Source organism: Pseudochaenichthys georgianus, chromosome 16, assembly GCF_902827115.2.
Source record: "Pseudochaenichthys georgianus chromosome 16, fPseGeo1.2, whole genome shotgun sequence".
NCBI classification, from domain to species: Eukaryota; Metazoa; Chordata; class Actinopteri; order Perciformes; family Channichthyidae; genus Pseudochaenichthys; species Pseudochaenichthys georgianus.
In genome coordinates this window covers 29,801,859-29,829,014 of record NC_047518.2, presented here as the reverse complement: position 1 = coordinate 29,829,014, position 27,156 = coordinate 29,801,859, and the positions used below count along the sequence as shown (strand labels likewise).

Here is a 27,156-nt window from a genome sequence, read left to right as displayed (position 1 = left end):
ACCATGAAGACCAGCTGAAGGTTATTGAAGTTATTTTTTATTTATATTAGACTCTTGAGTGTAAAAGGATGCCATTCAAAAGGAGCATTGATAACCATACAAACTCAATTCAAGGGGTTAACAAGGTCAGTTGGCAGGGAGGGGGGATTCAATGAAATCTCATACCAGACCATATATACACAAAACCTCTTGGAGAGATCTCAGAAACCCAATTCTATACATAGTTATTATTGCTAGTTACGGTAGGGCTACTGCAGTGCCAGTAGCAAGAATCATATTGCTATGTACCTGCTATCATTGCATGGGATTCGTAGTTCTTTAGTGGCAGTTGTAGTTCTCCATTCAATCATTAAAACAGGGTCTACTTGGTTGCCCTCAAGTATTTTTTTTTAAAGAGCAAATGTTCATGATTATTCAGATATTATAGACAGTGACATATACAGAATACCATTAGGTAATACAAGGAAAATACAGAATTGCCACCTATAAAAAGTAATAATAAAAAAACATGATACCAAGTGAGGGAACTGCATAACCATTCACAGAAGAAAAAAAAGTGTCTTGTTGCTACGTGCCAGTGCTTTTCTACAACAATATTTATATAAAAACTTAAAAATAAATTGGTGGTACTGATACATTTAAGAATATAAAACTACAACGTAGTAACGTCAATACCATTCTGACTTGCCTCACCACTGTTCACAGTTTACACAGAGTTTGGACAGACGAGGGGAAATAATTTAGACCAAGTGGACTTGGTTCATATTTGCACAACCATATACCAGTATATCATTGTCGGTTATATCAACAGTCCATTTGGACCTGTTTCTTTTAAGTGCTTCTAATAATAATACTCAGTGGTACTGACGTTATGCACTTTGAATTCACACCTAGCATTCATTTTATTTAGATTAGTTTCTTTTTCATTTCAGTAAAGTGTCCATTCATATGAAAACTAAACATATTTTTTTCTATACATTTCCTAACAAAAAAAACAAAATCAACGTGAATACAGGTTCCTCGAATGGGCGGGGTTGGGGTGTGATTGACCTCCCCCGTAACCAGTCAGCATGCTGGGAGAGTACTGCACGCCCCGAACAGATGATGGGAGACAACAGGAGACAGGTTCAGATGTCCAAAGGAGTGTTGAGAGAAAATAAACAAGAACAACATTTGTTATTCACACACAGCATTAACTCAAAAGCAGCAGACAGCAGGACATGACTTATTCACTATCTGACCATCAGGCTTTAATACATCAAAGCATCATTTGAAATCTTAAAGGAAAAAAAGGAGAAGTAAAGCTCATACCGCTTCACTTGATTCCCTCCTTAGTTCTTAATATGCGCATTACTTTGACAAAAAAAGTCCACTTACTAGCTTTTTCCAGATTTCAGCTGCATCAAGTCTCCCTACATGCATGCAGCTTTCTCATTACTCATGGATGTAGTTCATTTGTTATAACACGAGAGTTTGGTCATGTTATGTATTAGTAATTCATTGGGTGATGGGGGGGATTCAACTCCAGACTCCATCTGATGAGGAACACTGTAAGATGCAACTAAACGCTCTGGAAAAAGTTAGAGAGGGATCCTCTAACTTTGTTCTATATGTAGCTCTTTCCTGAAGCTTTTAGCTGCATCACGTCTTGCATGGGAATGGAGTTCACCTGTCATGGAGAGAGCTAAGTTGTCATGAGACTGTACGTTTAGTCCCGAGTTAACATGTGGTCATACATTATGTATATACAGACTTCCTCAGGGAATGACCATGAGATGCTATTGAAAGTACATTTCACATTCATCATTATTCATTATTTTCATTTAAATGGTTGTTTTCAAGGTAAGGTGCTCTGTAAAATGGCCAGATAGTGATAAGAGTACATACAAGACAAATTAGTAACAGTGACAACATGTAAATTCATGTTTTTGCGGGTTTTGAAGCATCGGAAAAAAGAAAAGGCCAGCCCACAGGGTCCTGCGAGGTCACCATATTAGTCCGTTTGATACTGATTATAAAGCGAGCGTGTGCACTAACAGCAGAGATAAAATGGCACTGCGATGGCGTCACAAGTACAGAGGACTCACAGAGGGGGGTGGGGACTGCCTGTCAGTCAGGGGTAGGCTCTCATAGCCAGGGTTGCCATTGGAGGAAACGTTTGGAGTCCTGTATAGAGATAGAAAGAGACAAGGACAGGAGAGAGGGAGAGGAGGAGCCGAGGATGAAGGAGAGAGGGAAACAGGGGTGAGACACATTGAGAAAGAGAGACGGGGGCCGCGGGGGGACAGGAGCCAAGGACAGGTAACAGGAAAGAAGGAGAAAGAGCAGTTAGAAATATAGTGCGGAAGAACACAGCACTTAGTAAACTAGTAGGTATTATTACTACTGAGAGCCGTACAGTCCACTCCTGACTGATGGTGCACTGCAGGGTTCTTACAATAATCTGCAATTACATGCATTTAGAGCTGGGTGTGACTCACCAGTCCCATTTCAGCTGTAATGTTGTTTTCCTAATGAATCTGTTTATCTGCCTGGTAAACCCCAGAAAGCTTTTAAAGCAATCCCGAGCAGATGTCACTTAAGAGGAGTGGACTGTATGTTTAGTGCTAGCTGAGTTTCTGAGCCTTGACAGTTTGGTTTTGTCAGTATGCTTGTGTTTATCTTTGTGTTAATATTAGATATGGGGAGCAGTCAAGATGACCAGCTGGTATTAGCAGAAGGAAGTTATAATATAATCCACGATTAGGTTTCTCAGAGCTCTGACTAAACTTGGAAACATCAGTGAGGGAGAAAGGGGAAAATAAAATTGAATAATGGAAAGCTAGAAGAGAGGGAGAACCAAAAAGGGAGAAGGAGGTATGACAAAGAGCGAAGGACAGATCCAGAGAGATAGCTTGAGAGAGTTTGGACACCACGGTGAGGAGACAGATGAGAGCGAGACAGAAGGGTGTTTTTTTAGGAGGGTGGGTGGGGGGGGTTACCTATATGGTCAACCTGAGCCTCACATCGCCGGAGTTTTTACGAGTGCGGCCTCGTCAATGACACCCTCCCCCCAACACAGCAGTACTCTACTACTGTTTAGGAGACAGGACGCCATTTGAGACAAGATCTGTGAGAAATGAACCGAGCGGCCTATATCGTCTGTCCTGAAACACTCGACAGACGGATAGACAGACACACAGACAGACAGACCTCTGGAGTTGTGTCTGTTTCTCTGCCTACCCTGCAGTCCATATTGACCTGTCTGTGTGTCTGTCTGCAATGCATGTGCTGAACCTGATAGCTCTGTGGACTACATGTCTGTGTAGAGGAGAGAGTGTGTGAACCTAGCTGACTCTACTACACTATTCTCTGGTAAAGATGGGTGATTAACACTAGGTGTGTCATGAATAAAGTACTGTATTGAGGGGGACATCTGTGTATCTTCACCAAAAAGAGTATGTGTCTGCACAAAAATGTCTCAAAAGTGTCTCTATGTGTTCTTTACTCTGCGATCCCTGATCAGTATCAGTATGAAAGTTGCCCAGAGGTAGAGATCTCGACACAGAAACACAAACACCGTGCGTAAACTGTATCCAAGCGCAACCTCTGACTGCAACATCTGGGACGTTCTGTCTGTCTGTCTGTCTGTCTGTCTGTCTGTCTGTGTGTCTGAGTGTCTGTGTTACTCACGGGAGGGGCGGCGCGCTAGAAAAGGGGGGTGTCCACCCAGCACCCGGGTAATTATAGAAGGGGGTGATGGCCCCTCGCTGAGACCCCGTGGTCGTCTGTCTACGTGCCTGATGGGAGGTGAAGGGGTCCTCACTCTCGCTGTCCGAGTCTTCATACTCCTCTGATTCACTGTGGTCGTCCATGAAAGAGACAGAGAGGGATACGTGTGAGTGATGATGAGCACCACTGTGCTTATTACCTCTTCTCTTCATAGCTGTATGTGTTCTGATGTCTTACAACACACCTCCATGATTCTCTCTGTCACTATTCCTGATTGGATAGACATAATAAAAATCCGCTCTCAGCAGATCCAACAAACCTGTGCCGCTTCTACCAAACTCCTGAATGTGCAAAATGAGAAATAAGTTTAATCTAGGAGTTGTTTGAAGAAAGCTTACTGTATATCTTTTTAGGCATGCCATTGTAACTCTTTTTTTTTAACATTGTACAGCATGTAGCATTGTATAGCATGCAGGAACTTTAAACCAACATTAATCTACATTAATCCCAGAGTCTTTTACTACTTTTGGTAATGTTTATGCAAGGCAATTCAAAGCGTATAAATGAGTGAAAATGTCAACAGTAACAACTGATGGTAGAAGAAACACCTATAGCGACAGTATGCACCAAACAAATAGTTCTCACTCCTCACCTGGGGAAGCTCCTCCAGGCGCCGGGCAGAGAGCAGAGGATGGCAGTGAAGGCCAGCGCAGAGAGGAAGGAGTAAAGGGAGAGGTAGAGCAATCCCTCCATCCCATCATAGCACAAACCTTTCAAAGAGTCGATGTAGTCCTGGAGAAAACACAGATGTATGTGTCAAGAAGCATGTTGGTAATTATCCCTGTTTCGGGCCGCACAATATATTGTTTACTGTATCTTTGCAATGTCAACTGAGTGTGCGTGTGTGTGTGTGTGTGTGTGTGTGTGTGTGTGTGTGTGTGTGTGTGTGTGTGTGTGTGTGTGTGTGTGTGTGTGTGTGTGTGTGTGTGTGTGTGTGTGTGTGTGTGTGTGTGTGTGTGTGTGTGTGTGTGTGTGTGTGTGTGTGTGTGTGTGTGTGTGTGTGTGTGTGTGTGTGTGTGTGTGTGTGTGTGTGTGTGTGTGTGTGTGTGTATGTGTGTGTGTGTGTGTTTTTGTGGGGGGGAGGGTTACCTTATTCAGACCTCGGCAGTTCAGCAGTGCCACCAGTTGATGGAAGTTTCCCTCTGTGGAGTTGAGTATCTGCTGAACCTCCCTGAGTGATTTCTGTCATGACGAAACATTAGTTAGATCAAAATCACTGGAAGAAGGGGAGAAAATGTTTCTTAAGATCTATGTTTACAAATTCTAACAAACCTCAGCTTTGGGGAACTGTGTGAGAGCGTTTCTGTCCAGGTTGGAGAGGTGTGTGTGGATGTTGGACAGCGCCCTCTGCGACTGTGTCATCACCTGCAGCCAACAAGTCAGTGACGTCAGGCACTTTTAGTTTACATTATTGCTCAAATATATGATTAATATGCTGAGAGATTAGCTATTTATCTACAGAGAAAATCATTTAAGGACAGCACACGCAGCAACAGCTGTGCCTCCTGTCCTCAAATAATTTGTCCCTGAGCAAGTGTGACATGCAACCTGTTCTCTGAAATCAAAGAGGGCAGGAGTGTCAGCTAAATGCCTGTGATGTGCTATGTTATATACATAAATACATGTGACTGTCAGGAGGTCACATTACCTGTTGGAACGGACTGTTCATGCGCCTGCTGCAGGTCAGGTAATAATCCAACACATCTGAATGGCCAGCAAAACACCAGTGCACAACAGATCAGCGCATAATAGAAACGGTGTGGGAACATTTCACTCATTATATTAGTTTGTGCTGACATAAGCACAGTTTGGGGGTGAATGAAGTTCATTGTAGAAATGGGAAACAACTAGCACTTTGCACAGGGACAGGCATACTGTACCTGAGCTTGTCCCAGTGTTGAAGTTGGTGGAGTTAAGAACAAATATGTTTGGATCTGTGCAGAAGTCACTGAGAGCCTGGGAAAATCAGCCAGGGAGAGAATCACAGGCGAAATGAAAAAAGAAGCAGAGGATAGAAGGAGGGCAAGAGAAAAAATCGTCACAGAGGAAAAGTTAGTCGACACACTGACCAACTGAAATAGTTTACCTCCACAGATATCTGACAGCGGCTCACATTACACGGTAAAATATTGATCTGGATAAGCTGCCACCTTGATTTCTTTCTATTGGCTCATTACTCATAGCCTCCCCTCTGTTGACCTGTATGTACTTCTGGCCTGTTTTAGAAGAGGGTAGCACACCCAGAGTCCCTCTCAGCGTGAGACGGCCCACCAGGAGAGGGAGTAAGAGCCACACAGAGAGCCCGGCTGCTGACGGGAAAAGCGGCAACCCGGGACAGAATAAAGTGGACAGTTCCACAACTGGCCCATTGTTTCCCTGTCAGTAACCAGGGACAGAGCGGCTCTGTGTGGACACACAGGCATTGGGACCATCTCCCGCCAGCTCCACATGACACTGAGTCTCTTAAACTGGGCAGCAGGGCAGAAAAACAGCCACTATTTACCCTCTTCACGCACCCCCAGACCAAAAAACAGTCTCCAGTCTTCAGAGCGTAGGAGCAAACTTCAGAGTGGAAACTGAGGAAGGGTACAGCTCTGTTTGAGATATAATAACTGTCTTTGTGCTTTGTTCTTTATGAATGTAACCGCCTAAACATAAGTCAAAGCATACTGGTAGGCTGTTGTCATCTTTAGGGCGTTAAAAGCAGAACATTGTCCAGCAGCATGTAAGTAAATTTTACTTTAGAGTATTACACTCAGACTTTAACCTCCCTGCGTCTGAAGCCCCAAGGGAATGAAGTACTGTACAGCTCTCTCCCTCTCTCTCCCTCTCTCTCTCAGACTGATCTGGAGATGCTCGCTCTTCCTCTCCCCCCCTCTGTCTTGTTGAAAGCACTTCTCTTCATCTTCCATCTCATAAACGCCCACACACTTGGTAACAAACTTACATGGAAAAGACACACACTTTGATGCACAAACACAATTTGTTCACAAACACGCTTGTGCACACGTGCATTGAATCTTTAATCTCTGCCCTATTTTCCTGCCTTTTTGGTGCTTTGCCACGACTGCAGCGTTCCCTAGGAGGCAGATCTTTTCACAGTTTAGCACAATGGACACAGAAATCATACACACACACACACACACACACACACACACACACAGCTTTGGTCTCCTGTATTTCCCGCTGAAGCAAACCCATGTCAGTCCCATTCACTTCCCATTCCTCCAGTCCTTGATCCTTCCTCTCCCTCCCTCTGTTACTGGAGTACTTACCACCACAGTGGCCGTCTCCAGGCCCAGGGAGCCCCAGCTCAGGAACAGGGCCAGCCAGGCCAGCACGGTCATCCTGTGGGGGGGGGGGGGGACATCGCAAACTCTTCAGCCAAGAGAGGACTCCATGACCACCAATCAGATTGCATAGTTTGCAAGAAATGTGTGTGTGTGTGTGTGTGTGTGTGTGTGTGTGTGTGTGTGTGTGTGTGTGTGTGTGTGTGTGTGTGTGTGTGTGTGTGTGTGTGTGTGTGTGTGTGTGTGTGTGTGTGTGTGTGTGTGTGTGTGTGTGTGTGTGTGTGTGTGTGTGTGTGTGTGTGTGTGTGTGTGTGTGTGTGTGTGTGTGTGTGTGTGTGTGTGTGTGTGTGTGTGTGTGTGTGTGTGTGTGCGTGCGTGTGTGTGTGTGTGTGTGTGTGTGTGTGTGTGTGTACTCACAGGATGAGCAACCAGCGGGCTTGCTTGGCCAGTCCCAGCAGAATGAACAGACACACGATGAGGTCAAGCAGCAGCAACAACACGTAGGACAGCCACCTATGACAGAAACACACAGAAAATGGCAGACTGTTGAGAAACGTTGAATCCTATATCCATAAGTTCAGATTTCTTTATTTGAGAACTGAAAACAAAATATCGGCCTATTTGTTGCAATGTTATGCTGTTTTATCCCATATGGGATACTACACTGCAGCCAGAACCCTTAAAGGCAAGGCAAGTTTATTTATATAGCACCTTTCAACACAAGGCAATTCAAAGTGCTTTACAAAAATGAAAGACATTAAGAAAATGGCATTTAAAAACAGTCATTAAAAAGCAAAGATAATAAAATAAATATTAAAATAAAAAATACAAGGATAAAAGTTACAGTGCAGTTTAAGATATGAATAGTTCAATTAAAAGCAGTGGCAAAAATAAAAGTCTTCAGCCTGGATTTAAAAGTAGTCAGAGTTGCAGCGACCGGCAGGTTTCTGGTAGTTTGTTCCAGATATTTGGAGCATAATAACTGAACGCTGCTTCTCCATGTTTAGTTCTGACTCTGGGGACAGAAAGCTGACCAGTCCCTGAAGACCTGAGAGATCTGGATGGTTCATAATTTAGCAGGAGGTCAGAAATGTATTTTGGGCCTAAACCATTCAAAGCTTTATAAACCAGCAGCAGTATTTTGAAATCAATTAGTTGACACACAGGAAGCCAGTGTAAAGACTTCAGAACAGGTGTGATGTGATCCACTTTCTTAGTGTTAGTGAGGACTCGAGCAGCAGCGTTCTGAATCAGCTGCAGCTTTCTAATAGATTTTGTTGTGAGACCTGTGAAGACACCATTGCAGTAGTCCAGTCTACTGAAGATAAAAGCATGGACACATTTTTTCCAAATCGTGCTGTGACATTAGTCTTTTAATCCTAGATATATTCTTTAGGTGATAGTAGGCTGATTTAGTAACTGTTTTAATGTGACTGTTGAAACGCAGGTCAGATTCCATGACTACACCTAGATTTCTGTTGTTTTGAACATTGCAGACTGAAGCTCAGCGTTAACTTTTATACGTTCTGCCTTGGCTCAAAAAACCATTACCTCAGTTTTATCTTTGTTTAATTGGAGAAAGTTCTGACACATCCAGTCATTGATTTGTTCAATGCACTTACTCAGTGTTTGAATTGGAGCATAGTCTCCTGGTGAAATTGTTACGTACATTAGTGTGTCATCCGCATAGCTATGGTAACTTATTTTGTTGTTTTTCATTATCTGAGCTAGTGGTAGCACGATATTAAAGAGAAGAGGCCCCAGTAGGGAGCCTTGAGGTACCCCACATGTCATATTTGTCAACTCAGATGTGTATTTACAAATAGAAACAAAGTAGTTTCTGTATGCATTTTTTACTTCAAGGCTGGATTATTGTAACTCCTTATTATCAGGGTGTACCAAGAAGTCAGTCAAGTCGCTTCAGCTGATTCAAAATGCTGCAGCACGTGTACTAACCAGAGTTAGGAAAAGGGACCACATTACTCCTGTTCTGGCTGCCTTACACTGGCTCCCTATAGAACACAGGATAGAATTTAAAATTCGTCTTCTCGCCTACAAAGCCCTTAATGGGCAGGCGCTATCTTACCTTAAAGAACTCATTATACCCTACTGTCCTACTAGGGCATTGCGTTCCAATAATGCAGGGTTGTTGGTTGTTCCTAGAGTCTCTAAAAGTACAATGGGAGCCAGAGCCTTTTCTTATCAAGCTCCACATTTGTGGAATCAGCTTCCAGTTTGTGTTCGGGCGGCAGACACCCTATCCGTTTTTAAGAGTGCGCTTAAGACCTGCCTTTTTGATAAAGCTTATAGTTAGGGCTGATTAGATTCAGCCCCTAGTTTTGCTGATATAGGCTTAGTTTTTCGGGGGACATCTTACTTCTTCATTCTCTCTGTCTATACCTGTGTACTCTCATGTTCCGATTAACCCAGCTTCCCCAAATTTCTTTCTTTTTGGTGTCTATATACGCGTGTCATGGATGATCCTGTTGCTGTGGTCCTGTGTCCTGGATCGCGAGCCCTGAATCTTGAGTCGTGGCTGTGGCCCTGGATCATAAGTCCTCGTGGATTCATCTTCCTATTATACACACATGCATTTCCAAACATTTGGACTACCTATGTTGCAAATGTATTATCTTTTCAATTTACACACGGCATCTATTGCACGTCTATCCGTCCTGGGAGAGGGATCCCTCCTCTGTTGCTCTCCCTGAGGTTTCTCCCATTTTTCCCTTTAAACTGTGGGTTTTCTCCGGAAATGTTTCCTTGTACGATGTGAGGGTCTAAGGACAGAGGGTGTCGTATTGTCATACTGATATTCTGTACAAACTGTGAAGTCCACTGAGACAAATGTAACATTTGTGATATTGGGCTATATAAATAAACATTGATTGATTAAGATTGATTGATTTGTTAGTCTGTCGACAGCAGCAAATAAGGCACGTGCGTTGTTTTTGTTTTTGGTAATGATGATGTCAGAGAAGAAAGACTGTCGTGCATTTTTCAATTCCAAATTATAAAGGCCAAGTCTCTCTTTATAGATTTCAAAATGAACCTGGAGATTTGTTTTTTCGACACTCTCTTTTTTCTGTTTTCATGGTCATGGCCTTTCTCCATGGAGATATTTTCTTGCCAGTCACTTCCTTAGTTGGAGCAATGGCATCTATAACATTTTTAATTTTTGAATTAAAATGATCTATTAGCTCATTTACTGAGATGTTAGCAGGGGCAAGTGTGGAAAAAAAATTCTGAGTAAACATTTCCCTAATATTTTCAGTTAAATATTGCTTTGTAGTTACCTCTTTTTGAACATTTTTGTGAACAGAAGTAGAGCTCTCAAAGAAAACCCAGGAATGATCAGAGAGTGCAACATCAGTCACCTCAACCTCAGAGATATTCAGACCCTTTGAGATAATTAAGTCCAGAGTGTGCTCTTTATTGTGGTGGGCTCCGTCACATGCTGAGTCAGTCCATAGTTATCAAGAACACAAAACAGTTCTTTCAGTTTTATATCTACATGATAGCAATTTAATAATTTCATTTTGTATGGGAGAGTTTTAGTGTATTGTTTAGGTATGATCTCTGTTTTTGCTGGAGGATTCAGTGGCACAAACTATGTATTTAAAGATCTCTGGGTAATACATGGTAAAAAAGTGAATACAAATATGACGTTGTTCAGAGTCCTGGAGGGCTTAATGTTTTTCATTCTTTCTTTCTTATCTCTTTAATCATATTGTGATTTCATGACTACTTTAGCAGACCTAAGATTAGTACACTTTATACTGGCAGTCACAAGCTTACATTTCAACCAACTTTTTCAGGTTAAATTTAAGGCTTGGCACCTTGTATATTTATAAAAAAGCCAATTAATTTTTGTCAGTATATCTTTGGTGTTGTGTAAAATATGCAGCGTTCCTGACAACACATTCAGATTGTTCCACTTGAGCAGGGATTAAAACTTGCTATCTTTTCCCACCGATCCCAGAAATAAAACTGCTGAGTAGTGTAATACAATTATAGGGCTTCTGACACTTCTGATCCGGGTATGAATTTCTCTATTAGTCAGAAATGACACTCATTGAGATTGTGTGGTCAGCTTTACTCCCTTTTTGAGATAAAGCAGACTCAGAGAGGGGAAGTGGTGAGGAGGATGAACCTTAATTCACCCCAGTCTGTTTAAAAAGGCCAGACATGTTACATCATCCGTTTGCTGTGTGCGGTTAGTTTATGGGAAGCAGTACTTTGATATTGTTATTATTATGCAATATGGAATATGGAAAAGCCACCCACCAACCCATCCCTCCAGAACATTTTGTCTCAATAGCATTACCACAACTAACCCAGCCATCTTAATAAACATGTAACTTTCAGTTCAGTTTTACAGCCTCTTCTATCCTAAAGGGCAGGGGTCTGTTAGTGTTGATAAACAGTCTGGATGTGTTCAAACTTGTGAAATTGATCCAGATGGTTAATGTGTGTTTATTTACTACTTTAGCTTGTCAGAGTAGGGCATGGTTATAGGAGCAGACTGGAAATGTGTGCTAGATGCTACTCAAGGATTCGGCCTCCCAAGTCACAGAAAATGGCTGCCAGATGTAAAGCAATTAAACCCACATTATGAATATAGCAGGCCTAGCATTTTCAGTAATGATTTTTTTCAAAACGACTTTTATTCCCATAAAATGCACCCATGAAATGAATATGTTTTTAACTCATGCTGCCTCTGCTGAACAAGCCAAACTGAATGATCATGTAAGTGGATAATGAGTATTGTAAATGGGAGGAACAAGAGTCCAGCTTTTTTTATTAGAAGAATAGAGTTGCACCATTTATTTTACTGGAAACATAAAATAGGATTTCAAGGAATCATTATATCTTGCACAATAACTAAGAGGAATTAGTACATGTTTTAGGCAAACTAACAACGGTCAGATTGTGAGCAGGAAATCAAAAGAAACAGCTAGCAATCAAGTTAACTAGAGAAAGAGTTATTCTTATTTTCCAGTTCAGTCACTATTGCTGCCAAATTCAAAGCACATCCATAGGAAATATGGATGTTTTTTGTTGTTGTTATCTTATTGTCCGCCAGTGGAGTGTGTAAATATGGAGTGTGGACATGTACTTGGAGAGGTCCCAGTTCACCTCTTGGGCCCTGCCGTGGTGCCCTTGAGCAAGACACTGGACACCCCCTCCCCCCCCCCCATTCCCAATACTCCGAGAACTAGGATGGGTTAAATGCAGAGGACAAATGTCACTGTGTACGCTGTGTGCTCTGCATGTGTGACCATTAAAAGAGGGTTTCACCCTCCAAATTCTGAGACGGATGATTCACTGTATTTTCCTGCCTAAGCTCTTTCCTGAGAAATACGCTAAATCTGGAATTATTTGGAATCTACAAACCCATCAAGTAAAGTGTTGCTTATATTGCTGCTGAAACACATGGAATTAAATCAGTGGATCATACAGGATTATAGATCTATTTTATTTATATTTTATTGTGGGCGGTGGATGGAATGATGTATTAAATCATCCTATAGACACACCCTTAATATGCCTTTTGGAAAAGTTCTGAGCATCACCTAGTGTCATTTACTACGAATTATTCAATAATAAGTATATTTCCAATGTGTTGTATAATATATATATAATATGCTGTAATTTCCAATTAAACATCTACCGGTCAATTCTTCAATCCAGGTTGTGTTGTGCAGCCTCACCTGTAGTCCTCATTGACCATCAGCGTGTTGGCCGCCCAGCCGGGGGAGAAGGGCCTGGGCATCAAGCCGCTGCTAGGCACCAGTGTGGGGGCTACAGAGGGGGGCGCCGGGGTCAGAGGGATGATGGACGCCCCGCTGATACTGTCGTTCCCCAGGCCTGCATCGATACCGGAGCGAGCCAGCGAGATGGAGGAGAGGAGGTTGATCACGTTGTCAGACAACCTCCGGCAGTTCCTCGTCGACGTCAGGAAGGGTTTACTGCCGGTGAAGAGCTCCTCCATGGAGGTCAGGGGGCCGGAGACAGACAGCTGCAGCCCAGAAATTGTGTCTGTAATCTTTAGAGAGGGAGGATAAAGAATGTGAAGGTGGTTAAGTGGGACGGAAACCACAAAATAGAGATGATGATGCTCATAAAATTGTGGCCAGTTCTGAGTGGTTTGTTATGAAGATAGAGAGCTGAAGACTGTGGGCATCTCGGTGCCTTAGCTTTCTAATGCATGTCTCTCACAATCTATAGCACAAGTTAAAGCTGAGTTAAAAAACACTTCACTTCCTCCTACTTGCAAACTTAATTATAAAACTACTTTGAAATGTACGACAGAGGACTCTTAAGTTGTTTAAGGAGATGAAGCAGTACATACAGAAGTCTCAGACATGTTTCAGTATGACTGTGCAATCATGATGAATAATTTATTTATTATCTGACTCATTTTAAGCTAATTATTAGCGGCTTATGATTTTTTGTAGAGCTACCTTTTTATTATCCAGTATTTTACCCCTCTGTATTTGATTTCTTATATTCTTCGTCTACCAGTAGCAGAAGGTTTTTCCTTCTTCAGTTAAGTTATCTTTTTGTTTCAATTCTAGCCAACTTCCTATTACTTCATCTCTGTATAAATATCTTTTTGTAGTACTTAATACATATCTAATGTTAACCCATATGCCAATGGCTCCTGCATGGTAATATAAAAATATATCACACAGATCAGAAATTACCTTTTTCCAACCCTGTTTCAGAAGACTGCTATCAGCAGCTAAAACAAGCTGGATGTATAACATGTGTACATTTTCGATTCATTTGCAATGATGTTAGTTCCTAAATGCCACTTTTTTTGTTAGTTAAGTCAAACGAAATGCCTTCAGAGCTGAAGGGGTGTTGTGTGTGTGAACCAGGGGTCTTCCATGAAAACATGTATCTCTATGAAGAGACGTCATTGTTTAAAAAGTATAAAAAGCACTCGGTTAATCTTTCTTCCTGACTAGAATAACCAAAACCTCCAAGACTATGATATATTTAGTATTTACTAACAAAGCTGACAGAATAGTTCAAACATACAACTTCCTGACTGATCTTTCTGACCATAATCTTGTTCTTTTTGCCAGGAAACTCACAAAAAAAAGGTTCATGGCCACAGCTAAAACCCCTGCCTTGGCTTCACGCTTCATCCCCAAAAACATGCAACAACGTTTTATGGAGGCAGTGAAAATGATTAATTGGGGGGACACTCTGTCCTCTGAAGACATTGGTGAAAACAGTGATCTGCCTTAGGGACAGGAAGGAACGTCATCTTCCCTGGCTGAATCTACAGTGCAGGAATTTAATGAAATCTAGAGACCAACTATTAAAGCAGAGCTTGAAATCCGGACTATCCACTGACAGACAGAAATTCACTCATGCTCGTAACAAGGTAACACAAACAATAAGACAGGCCAAAGCAAACTTTTTCATCAACATAATTGAAGGTGCAAAAGGTAACGGTACACAAGTTTGACAAATCTTAAATACACTATTAGGTAAACATAAGAAACAGGAAAATAATGTTCTAGAATTAAAAATCAATGATGCCCTGATAAAAGACCCTGCAGTGTTGACCAACTCTCTCAATGAGTATTTCATAAATAGTGCTCTGGACATTACAAAGCTCTTCCCGCCATCTGAGGTCTCACCTAGCCCGACTGTGGATACACACCCCGTTTTTGACCTGGAGGAAATCACAGAGGTGGAGGTAAAACATATAATCTTAGGGTTAAGAGGTTCTAAGGCTAGGGATGCAGATGATTTAGACACCAACTTTATAAAGACAAATATCGACGGTCTAATAAAACCAATTAGTGGGCTAGTGAATCAATCTATCAGCACGAGGGAAGTTCCATCGTCCTGAAAGGTGGCCACGGTGACACCGATCTTTAAATCTAGGGATAAGGCAATCATGTCTAATTACAGACCAATCAGCATCCTCCCCTGTGTCTCTAAGGTAGCTGAGAAATGGGTGTCAAAACTAATCACCAAACATTTAGATAAAGGTTTCGCTCCACTCCACCCAATGCAGTTTGGTTTTCGTGCTCACCACTCCACTGAGACAGCTAACTGTGTCTTTGTGGAAAAGGTTAAATGTATGTTGGACACGAGCCCATATGTAGGTGCTGTCTTCCTTGATCTCAGGAAGGCTTTTGACACTGTTGACCACCAAGTGCTTCTTACAAAGCTGACGTATTTCAATTTTTCGGCAGATTCAATACAGTGGGTTAAGTCTTACTTATCGAACAGAAAACAGTGTGTTTTGGTCAACGGAGCCAAATCCCCCTACCTTGTCAACCCTGTTGGGGTTCCACAAGGTTCCATTCTTAGACCATTACTGTTTTCTCTGTACATTAATGACTTGCCTAATGTATGTCCTGAGTTGAATGTGCAAATGTATGCCGATGATGCAGTCATCTTTGTACATGGGGAAAATACTGAAATAATCACATCCTGTCTCTCAAATGCTTTGGACAAGGTTCAACACTGGCTGAACAACATTTGCTTACAGTTAAATGCAAAAAAACAGTATGCATGATGTTCAGTAAACGACCAGTCAAAATCGAAGGATCCAATGTGTTTTTAAACGGAGCAGAAATAGAACTAGTCCCCCACTTCAAGTATCTTGGAGTCATAATGGACTCGAACTTGACTTTTGCCTTGATCCCTGCCGAGTCAACGCACGGCTGTTGATTGGTGTCAGTGCCACAGCAACTATTTAGGAGCAATGCGCTCATGGTAAAAATGTAATTTTGGTTGTGTGTGTAGACGGCGGAAGCAGGGAGGGGCATTCACGTGCCTTGATCCCTGCCGAGTCAACGCACAACTGTTGTTTGGTGTTTGTGCCACAGCAACGTTTTGCAGCAATCTCAAGAAAAAAGACTTTTGACTTTCATGTATTTATTTTTTTCTATGTTTACAAATGTCATGTTCTTATACTTTGTATGTCAGGGACTACGGATGGAAATTAGCTCAAAGCTAAAATCCGGCATATTTACACTTGAAGCATTATTTGTCTAAAGTGTTAATTAATGTGCATTGTCCCTATTCAAATGAACGATTAAATGAAAAAATGAAATGTAATGCTCTGACCAAACATTCAGTTACACGTGTTAAAGAAGAGTCTCTGAAAAAATCTATCTTATTGATATTTAAGTGTTTACATAATGAAGATGACATCCTCATAACATTTATTATATTATAAATATATTTTGTCTGCAAACCTATTCCCTCTCTCTGTCTCTTTGTTTGATGCTATTGCTTTATGAGACATCTTACTCTACTCTAACTATGTGTATATTTCTTAAACTAAACTGATTAATGTATGTGTGTTTTCCCATTCATTCAGGTATTCATGATATAACTGTAGCTCTCCTGACCTGTATCTTCTACAGTAGAAGCAATCTGACACAAAAAACACTGTCTGACCACAGGGAAATCGATAAAAACACTGTGTATCGGATTCTCTCTCCCTCTCTGCAGACAACATGTAAGCACAAACACACACACACACACACACACACACACACACACACAGGTTATTCTGCATGACAGTTTACTTGCAACACTCACCAGCAGATCAATGGAAGCTAGCGTATAATTGGCTGTGAGAAGAGACGAGGTCAACTGATACATCCCATCATTAGCCTCGCTGTTGCCATAGAAACCGATGCCTATGGCAACACTGCATAGGGAGAAAAAAAAGACAACGTGAAATCACTGTGGGAGGGTGTGTGTACAGTGTGTGTGTGTGTGTGTGTGTGTGTGTGTGTGTGTGTGTGTGTGTGTGTGTGTGTGTGTGTGTGTGTGTGTGTGTGTGTGTGTGTGTGTGTGTGTGTGTGTGTGTGTGTGTGTGTGTGTGTGTGTGTGTGTGTGTGTGTGTGTGTGTGTGTGTGTGTGTGTGTGTGTGTGTGTGTTTGTGTGTGAACGAGGGGGATAGAGAACAGATAGCAGAAGCATACATGTTATGTTTAATTCAGTGTGTATGTACATTTTAAATGAATGTGACACAAGGAGATAGAGCTGCAGAGGATGGGATGTGTGAGCTCTGGATGAGCATACCAACAGAGGAGGGGAAGGAATAAACAGATGAAGGGAAAAAAGTTGACTCTTAGCACTCAACGGCTAAGCTTCCACAGGGAAAATGTTCGAAATGTTAAACATAGCGACATGTTTACATATCTTCCTGTTATTCACATATTCAGATTAAGGCTCAGGCCAGATGTTCGTCAAATCCCCTCAAACCCGAGAGGAATGGTATGACCCAATCTCCCACAAAGTATGTGACCCAGATTAGAAAGCACGGGGGAAAAGGAAAAGGAGGAATGTGTGTCTGCGTCTGTGTGTGCTCTGCATTTCAAGCTGCTAAATGTGAACGCTGTCTAAAGCAGCTGAATTTCACAAGACTGTTTTTTATACTTGTGACAAAAAGGCCACCATCTGGAGGAAAGGGTGTCACATGAAATATTTTCAAGAGGTAAACTGCGGCATTCTTTTTTCATCCAGTCTGGCGCAGAGAGCAACAGAGGAGGAGACGACTACATTACATTACGCTCCATAAGGGGGAGACACGGACCTACAATCTGTATATTACATCACTGTGACAGCTGAAATCACAGCCCCTGTACATTGTGTTCTGTGATATAACAACACACTCTCGCAGCATATAAACGTGCAGGGAATAGACTGGAATATAATAGAAAGCACTACTCAAGCGTCCAATTGCAATATAATTTTATTACAGCACACAGCTCGGCCTGTAGCTTTAGATTTAAAAGGTCTGATGTGCAGGCGAGCTTCCCTTTAATGTCTTCTGCGTTATAAAAGCGTCTTGGACAGATGTCAGGTGGCATTTCTGTATAAGACATGCACCATGCAGACAGTGCACTGACTTGCACTGATTGCATGGTCACCAGATCTGAGGGGAACACCGGTGGGTAAATGACAAATGTACTGAAGTTGGGCGAGCTGAGATCTTCCTCACACACACATTGATTGGGAAATCACTGAAAGCAACACACACTGTGCGGTCATAGGCCTGTGGTCGGTCAATAGCAACTAAGCGTGACCATCAGCTGTCCTCTCCTCTTTGATATGGAGACAGTGTAACAGACTAAACAGCACATGACAGAGGAGAGAGGGACAGCTTGTGAGTCACAGCCTAAAATTAAGTAAAATGTTGAGGTACTTGCATTTACTTAGGTATTTGTAGCTTATTTCGTATCATGTTCGAATACATTTCAGACCAACATTTGGTAGATTTTGCTGCATTTATATGAATGTGATGTAGTTATTTTTCAATTTTTCAATTGGATGTTTACCCGGCCTTAATTGATAGTGATGAGAGACAGGAAATGTAAGGAAAGAGAGTGGAGGACTGACAACTGCGAATCAAACTGGTGATTATATATGGGCCTTTACCGCTCGATGCATTTATATGAAAACTAATGTGATCCCCAGTCCCTTTTGTGGGACTTTGCACAAAAAACTGTATTTTGTATTTTGGAGGTGTTATCTAGTATTTCACCGAAGAGTGATTTTCTCTTTAAACCTCTATGCTTTCGTTACAAGCAGTAGTTTGACATGTTATGAATACAGGCTAATAGGCATTTTTGCAGAGAGGTAGATAAGAAAGTGATTCTACTCTTGTGTCTGTAAGGTAAAGACGGAGCAAAAAGACATGAAACAGGACGACACAGGCTGGCCGTCCCAGTTTACAGTTTTTATGCTAAGGTAAGAGGTTTGATGGCAAATAGAGTGGTATTGTTTCTTTCAATTAAAGAAAGAAAGCAAATTAGTGTTTTTCCCAAAAGATATTTGCTGTGAAATAATTGTTTCGGGCTCAAAAAGGTCAACTAATCCAAAATGTGTTGTATGTGAAAAGTGTTTTGATTACAATTCCCCCCAAAAAAATCTCCGCAGGGGTACAGTATCAGAAGAGTGTACTTTAGGTATCAAAAGTATTAATATATATATTATTATACATTTTTGGGGAATATTATCATACATGCATTAATCTCTGAGATCCATTTGAATGATTTCACTGGTTGAGTTGCAGATTATTGATTGCTATATATACAGCTGTTTTTTTCTACTGCAGCAATGTATCATATTTTATAAGCCCTTAATATCGTAATCTGTATAGTACCCAGTACTTAGTTAAGAGTATGAACTAATACTTGGCTTTGCTGAATATGTTCATATGCTCAGTTTTTTTACAGTATTGGCTCTTTTACTTGAATATCTGAATACTTCTCTTTCCGCTGTGAACACGTGACCTGTATGTATTTAGTTTTAAAATAAAAGTGTAATGCTGATAATGAATCCTCTTCCTCACCAGCACAGTGTGACCGAAGCCACCGCCACCCACGTGACACAGCAGATGCCCCGCCCCTTCTTTCCGCTGTAACCGTGACCTGTGCTACCATCTTCATCCTCTTCCTCCTCCTCCGACCCTTCGCTTCGGTCGCCACGGTGACAGCAGCAGTAGTGTATGAGGAAGGAGAGGACCACCAAGAGGCAGATGACGAGAGCGACGGCTGACAAACTGGACAAAACCAGCAGAGTCTGAGAAAAAAAATGAAGAGGAGGAAGAGAAGGGATGAGTCAGTAAATGTGAAACACTTTAATTTACTTTTTATAAGGGCAATTTGAGAGAGTTGAATACCAGCTAATCGTGTTAAAATACATGGCTTGTCATATTGTCTCGCCCCCATGAAGCAGCAGCAGATGATGATTAAAAAGGAATGAGAATATAAAATGTGTGCTTTTCAGAGGAAGGTTTTACAATACATTTGTTTTGATTCTTGACCATTTATACTTGAAAGGCTTTAACACATCAATCCCTGATCTGCACCATAGTGAATATTAATGTCACTAAGCCATATCAGACTTTGCTTCTGATCAGGCTCCATGTCATAAAGTCAACATTACCGAAATGCTTCGTGCTCCGACACATATCTACAGTATTATTCTCCATCCACGGCCCATTCCTCCACCTTCTCCCAACTGTATCTCACCTCCTGCTCTCTGAAGCCCCTCCCCACCCCACCCACCCCTCTTTCCCCACGCTCCCACTCACTTTCTCTCCCCCACTCTCCCCTCTCTTCCTTTCTATCCACACCACTGAATCTCTATTAATAATCTGTGACCTACTTAAATGCATTCACTGCCACTCTCTCTCACTTCCACTCTCACTCTCTCTCTCTCTCTCTCTCTTTCCCACTCTCTCTCTCTGTTCAACAACCTCCCCGCATTACTCATTCCCTCTCTCGTTTGCTCTCTCAGAGCACTTTCAGTCTCTTTTGTCTTTCTGTTCTGCAGGATAATTTGCGTCCCCCCCCCCCTCTTTTTGTACCGCAGAGAAGTCACAAACACACACAGCGAGACACCGCTGGCAGAAACGTTTTGTATAAGAGCCTGTTGGAGGAGAAGGAGGATGAAAACTTTCATTTTGCAGCAGAAACTGCACAGTTTAGAATAAAAACAGACAATTGCAGCTGGAGGAACCTGCGAGAGCACCAAGTTTCACTCACTGAAACAAAATATGAATTAAATTTGCACCATGGCAGAAGTGCAAGTGACACTTTAGAAGACAATTGCAGCATCTAAAGCGTGGTATAAAATGAAAAATGTTAGATATGAGATAAGGGACTCTTTGAGTGGTTGAGTGCAATAGACCTACCAATAATTAGGTCAGTGAGTTGGCATGAAAAGCTTTATATAAAGCATTGTAAATGGCAGCATCACTGCTCTGATGCCTTTACATTCAGCGATTTATGGAGCAATTTAAAGTGTCACGAAGAGCTAATTGCCCATCATTCAGTCACTTAATTGTAGTTCCCTTTCGCTGTAGAGTTATCACTCCAAATGCAACAGTGCTGTAATGATTATGCAACGTGGCACCTTACAGTGCAGCATGTGGTGTGGCAGGTGTGGGTTACCTGCTGGTACTCCCAGCTGTCGGGGACAAAGATGTTGTCCTTCATCTGCATGGTGAGGTCCAGCCGGGGGAGGGCGTGACACATCCTCACCCACAGCGAAGGGGTATAGCTGGGCACCGTTGCCATGGCAGCCATTTTCTACTGCTACAAGGTCCCCCTCCTCCACCCTGCGGGAGTGAAGGAAAGACGGGTAAGAGCAACCAGGATGTGAACGAGAGCGGAGGAGAGGGAGCGAGGGTAAAGGAGGGTGAAGGACTGCGGAGCGGAGAGGACGGAAAGGTCACTGCAACTTTGAAGCTGCAGCGGAGGAAAGTAACTAAGTACATGTACTCAAGTATTTAAGCACAAATACTTTACTTGAGTTATTCTATTGTATGCTGCTATATACTTCTAGTCCACTACACACTTTTGGAGGCTAATATTGTACTTTTCAATCCACTACATGTATTTGATACCTTTAATGATGACTAGTTACTTTAGATTATTAGAATATTAATACAAAATGTTATGTTATGACATATTATTATAGCTAAAGGAGTATTTAGGTATCTTAAATTAGCTCCACATTTACCAGCTGCAACGTTAAAATGATGTCAGATGTATGCATCACTAATTCAGTACTAAATACATTTTTGAAAGAGGACCTTCTACATGATGTGTATTTTAACCTTCTGTTCCTTTATATATATTTGTATGCTGATACTTCTGTGTTTTACTGTAATCATCATTTTGAATTCAGAACGTTTACTGTTGTATCAGAGTATGTTTACACTGTATTGTTGATACCTTTACTCAAGCTAAGGATGTGAATACTTCTTCCATCACTGTGCTCCTCCCCGTGGGCTCAGTGGAGAGGATGTATGAGCAGTGATCACCCGACCAAAGTGAGGGTCAAAATGTCAGTCATGGTTACTTGAAAGATGCTCTTGGGAGTGTACATCTGTGTTTACACCTCACTCGGAGCAGAGGCTGAAGTATATGAGTTGTTCTGTTTTTTGGACTATACCTTCAATTTCTCCTCGCAACATAAAGCTAATTTACCAAGCATTTACACTGTTTATAATATAAATGTATAATATAATCTATAAGCTTTACAAGTGCCAATAATCTACAGTGATTTGCCTCATTTAATGAATCAGAAATGTAAAGTGTTTGCTGTTTTGAGCATTGCAGAGATTGTTTCCGTTTAATATCATCTTACATTTAACCTTTGAGGGTCTTGGACTATTAGTGAATATGTGTTGCCTAAAACAAGATGTAACCTTGGGCTCTAGAATCTTGATTTGGCATTTTTCGTCATTTCATAACACAGGCGATGAATGATGAAATGATAACAATCGTTATTAGCAGCCGGAGGGGTTTTGCTTTGAACACAGGGAGATTACGTGACTATATTTATAACAAATGGCTGTTATTCCCAGACTTCCCTCTTAACCTTATAAAAGGGGTATGTACTATAGGAGCAGCCTGGACTATATAGGGCATCTATGAGACCTTTGAAGAATTATGCGTAGTAGAGCATATGCAGGAAAAGAACAATGTATTCTCCACCATTATACAAAGAATTATATATTTGACTGCATGGTGAACCGTTGCTTCTAAAGCCGGCCAAGGGGGAGGAAGTAGGGTAAATACAAAGGGCAAATCCGGTTAGCCAAAACATACACTGGAATCTTATCACAATGACGGAGCGGGGGGGGCGGGGCGGGGGGCTTCTGATACCGGGTACACAGATTAAGAGACCGTCAGAGCTTTACTGTTTAAGAAAGAAGTGTTTAAGACACAGCGCACAACAACAGCACTGATGCCGTAATACAAAGGGGGATACAGCCCAGCTCAGTGCTGATACGACAGATACAATAGTGCATTTGATGATGTAATAATGTCAGATAGATTCTGAATTAAAGGCTTCTTATTACTTTGAATACAGCTGTTATTTCTTCAATTTGGCAGTATTCTACACTGCTGAGGCTCTTTACTATCCCTATTGATTCACGCATAATTGAGTTAAATACTGTGCATGATAAAAGTTTAGATTCAGTCACATTCACTGCCAGACACTTTCCCTTTCAGATTTGGGCCGTTTATGGCTGAAGTTAACAGCTCTCCCTTTGGCCAGACAGGGCGGCTGTAAGCCCATTACAATAAGTCGCTTCACCTTAATGGTTCCACTGCCACAAGTCCAATCATCCCCAACTCTCCATTTCCATGATTAAAATCGTGCTGAACATAATGGTTGGCACGCTGTGAGGGTTGCATCCGTCCACCGCACATCTGCAGTGTAAACAGACTGTCTGCTGTTATATTTATGCATTCCTTCATGATCATTTATCTAGAGTGAACTCATTAGATCAGATGCATTTATCAGACTTTGGAGACAATAAAAGCTTTTTGAGAGGCATAATAATGAAATAGGAGAACCATTAAAGGAGAATCAGTCTACCTGATGTTATCACTATGTATCAATGGAGTGAGTCAAAATAGCAAAGCATTTCCTTTGATGAATGTCAATACCGCACTAATTATGATTTCCCACCATATGAGAAGCTGTATCAGACTATTTAAGACAACAACAAAAAAATATATAAAGCACTAACTTATCTGTCTCAATGTGAAATCCCTTAATTAATTGGGGATGTATGAAGACATCGAGTCAAAGCTCAGGTAGGATTCACCTTTGACCCCTAAGAGTTATCGAGGCCCCCTAATGAGGTGCTGATGGGGGGGGTCACGGTCCTGTGAAGTAGCAGTTACTCAGCAGTTGTCCCACATAGGAAGCCTCATGTTGACGCGATGTCTCCTGCCAGCTTGTTATCATGCCTGTTACCATTGCATAACTGAAGCCAAATAAATGTGATTTTGACTTCAGTCGGTGGAGAGGAAAAAAAGAAAAGGGAGAGTCGTGGAGAGAGATGGTGAGAGTCCGAACCCCTGAAGAATTAGGGGGAATATTTGTGTTGCGTTCAGTCTGCACGGAGCTCAGGCGACAGAGAATGAAACCACTTGCGTGATATGACTCCATGATGTCTAAATGTAAAGAAAAGGGCCATTTTGTGCAGCAGCTAATGAGAACAGGGCTGAGGCTTCTCTGTCAGCTGAAATTAGCATCATCTTCAGCACGGGAAATTCATCTCCACCTTCATCGTTTTTATATAGATACAACTCCTTCCAGCAGAATATATATAATTAATGTAGTCTTTTTGCTGCTGAAATCTCCAATTTGCCTCATAAAATCTTTTATGACTCACATTACAGCCTAAGTGGTCGCCTAACTGCTTCTTAACAACAACCTTAATGACTGCAATTTATGTGAAAGCATTTCAGTCTCATGAGACACTACATTAGCCAGGAGGAATTAATTAACATCTTCAGAAAGGGAGCAACGTTAGCTTTATCTGCTGAAGTGAAGCGACAGGCAAAGAAGAATACTCTCAATTAGAATTCCATTTTCACATTCATCTGTCAAATTCAGCTCCGCAACAATGAACCTTCAAAGTGAGTGCAGCTGACCGAAGGTAAGTGAGTGCAGCTCATAGCCAGCATGTCAGAGCAAATCAGTGCTTTGATGTGTGCAGGAGTCCAGCATGACAAGTTGATGGTGACAAAACGCTTCCACACTACTGACCACCGCAGAACAAGATATTCAATTATCTCGCACAGCACAAAAAAGCATTCAGAGAAGATATAAGACAAATTGAACTATAACTGGGTGGGAAACAATTGGATGCAACTAAACCATTACAGCATCTGATTCTGCAAATGGGAGAAGATTCATCCATTACGTGTGAGAGTGGAAGAGATAAGCATGAATCCGTTTAGGCAATATTGTGTTTCATGAATATCCATTAAGCATTTTTGAAAAGATAAGCCTGGATGAAAATGGGAAAAAATGCTGTAATGTGGTTTGACGCCCATTAACATCAAATGTCACTTGTTTGATGATAAAGCTTTGCAACCATATCAACACTGAAGCCATAATCTGCAGGAGAGAGATCAGGGTCTTACCTCTTGTCGGTTGTGTTGGGAGGTTTCTCTCTCCTCCTCGTCTCTTCTCTACGCCGGCGTCCGTGAAATATTTACCCACTCAAAGAGGTATACTGCCAGCCATCAACGCTTGATGCTCTTGAAAAAACATCATCCTGAAAAAATAGCTTGGGGACATGCCAAAAATATGTCACGATTGGGAAAAAAGTTGAGCCAATAATTCTTGCAGTGATTTAAATATGGAATAACCAATAATGGGATGGTTGTCTGGTGACAGTGGAGAGGTGCCTCTGTTGATGGATGAGAGAGGAGCTCTCAGTGAGAGCGAGAGAGAGAGAGAGAGTGAGAGAGTGAGAGAGACAGACAGAGAGAGAGAGGGATTAAGATTGAGGGAGACACCCCTAAGGGACCCTTTATCGTTGCATTGTAGCCCTTCGTAGCTTAACGCACGAACGACTTCACAACACGGCAGCAACACGATATTGCCCAAAGATAATTAATCTGTTAACGGGGATTAGCGGGGTCTAACCCCTCACTCCTTTCAAATTGAAGCACACTTATAATGCCGACCCCCAACCAGCCATCCATGCACACTCCAATCAACCTGACCAATCTCCGTCCAGACCACCACACTGAACCCTGACCAGATTACTGAGAGAAAGAGTACAAATGCAGCCTACTGTGCGCTAAATAATAGTGCAAAGAGATGTTTAAAAAACCCACTCACATGTTGGACGCAAAATAATGAAGTCCTGTCTATGAGAGCACTGTTAGGTCAGCGATGTGTCGAGATAGGTAGAGATGCATATAAAATCAGAGTACGAGAGGCGAATAAGCACATAGATGAATATGGGGTGGGGGAGATGCAGGCAACATGAAATACTGAGGAGGGGAAAACAAGTGGGTTCCCAGGGAGTGATGCTGAGAGAAAGAGGAGGGAGGGTGAGAGATGGAGTGAACAATGAATAGAGAGGGGGAAAGCGGCATGCAATGGATTTTTAGGCAGAACCAGCTTTCAGTGGAGGCTGCAGAACACCATCAACACTGATTTAGAGACGAGGAGGAGGAAGAGGAGAAGATGATGACGGAAGGGATGAGAGCTCGCTGATGGAGATGCTCTATAGGGGGTTTGACTGGGGAACGTAAATTGAAGATATAATGGTCAAACACGGAGTAAAAAGAGTATGGTGTCTGTCTGCCATTGGAGAAAGGGGGGCAAAGCGAGCAGCAAAGAGGGAGGGGGCGGCGTTAGTTTTTCTGTGTCACTGAAAGAGAGTGGGGGAAGGGAGGCAGGGAGATAATGCGAGCGAGGGAGCAAACAGTAGAGCATACTCACTGACTCATATCGCCTATATGTAAAGTGTATGTGTGTGAAAGAAGACAGAAAAGGATATTATGTATGCAAGAGTTGATCAGGGAGCGTGTGTGTCTGCATGTTGAACCGCTGCATCCAGGCTCTGAGAAAACATCACCACTCAGGAGTTAAAATAACCAATTCAATATTTTATGTCCTTCACAATCTAATGGTTATAATTCATTGTAAAAGTCATCGTTCTCGGGGAACACCATCCATACAATATTCATACAACGCAGATCAATTGTGGAATTATGAGCTGCGGAGTAAAACTACTCGAGTTGATTCATAGCTGTAAAGAAAACATAATCTCTTCCCCTCGTCAGCAATCCATGCCTCGTAGATAAACCGCTGTGGCAGATGCAAACGTCTGGGTAGCAGTTTGCGGGCCCGAAACGCCTTATTTGTTTCACCAGATAATAGTTAGAGGAGAAGGAAATGTACATTCTACTTTAGGCGTTTTATATTTTTCAAAAGGAGGTTTTCTAATCTGGTGTCCCGTGAGTTTAATGTCTCAAAGCTGATTTACACTCAACAACAACATGTGTCTCCCTCAGGGCCTAAACTCAAACTGTTCTGACAGGACAGCAACACTTTGAACAGTTTGTCCTCATGCATACTGTGTTTCTTTTTGACTAATAATGCAACTAATATCTATTTTCTCAATTTAATTATGTATTAATTGTTGGTAAATAAAACTAAATTAATGTTTAGAAGGCCAACAAAATGTCCTAAAGTCCAAGGTGATGTCTTCAAAATACCTCTGTATTTTAAGCAGCATAGAAAAAGCACTTTTTAAATT

At 41.8% G+C, this 27,156-nt stretch overlaps 1 protein-coding gene across 8 annotated transcripts; it reads right to left on the bottom strand.

Annotated features, from left to right (window-relative positions):
* Positions 1-19: 19 nt before the first annotated feature.
* On the bottom strand, positions 20-26,011 carry ttyh1 (tweety family member 1). 8 transcript variants are annotated; one of them, XM_034103406.2, is made up of 16 exons: positions 25,728-26,011; positions 25,022-25,167; positions 21,017-21,183; positions 19,411-19,640; positions 16,647-16,758; positions 12,776-13,110; positions 7,479-7,574; positions 7,047-7,119; positions 5,652-5,727; positions 5,420-5,475; positions 5,044-5,136; positions 4,861-4,953; positions 4,364-4,503; positions 3,673-3,840; positions 2,088-2,166; positions 20-1,084 (listed from the first exon to the last, which is right to left on the bottom strand). In XM_034103406.2, the coding sequence occupies exons 3-16, from the start codon at positions 21,149-21,151 to the stop codon at positions 1,001-1,003; spliced, it is 1,770 nt and encodes a 589-aa protein (XP_033959297.1). In that variant the 5' UTR covers positions 21,152-21,183; positions 25,022-25,167; positions 25,728-26,011; the 3' UTR covers positions 20-1,000. The 8 variants fall into 8 exon arrangements, with proteins under 8 accessions (XP_033959297.1, XP_033959296.1, XP_033959301.1 ...); XM_034103405.2 differs by lacking the exon at positions 25,728-26,011 and having other exon boundaries at positions 25,022-25,715; XM_034103413.2 differs by lacking the exon at positions 25,728-26,011 and having other exon boundaries at positions 995-1,084; positions 3,780-3,840; positions 25,022-25,714.
* Positions 26,012-27,156: the final 1,145 nt, after the last annotated feature.

Excerpts from the sequence above, each read along its gene's own strand:
- ttyh1 (XM_034103406.2), bottom strand. The coding sequence starts at position 21,151 with ATGGCTGCCATGGCAACGGTGCCCAGCTATACCCCTTCGCTGTGGGTG. Across the intron at positions 7,575-12,775 it reads ATGGTCAATGAGGACTACAG|GTGGCTGTCCTACGTGTTGT; the intron begins GTGAGGCTGCAC and ends TTTCTGTCATAG. Across the intron at positions 5,728-7,046 it reads TGGAGACGGCCACTGTGGTG|GCTCTCAGTGACTTCTGCAC; the intron begins GTAAGTACTCCA and ends TGATTTTCCCAG.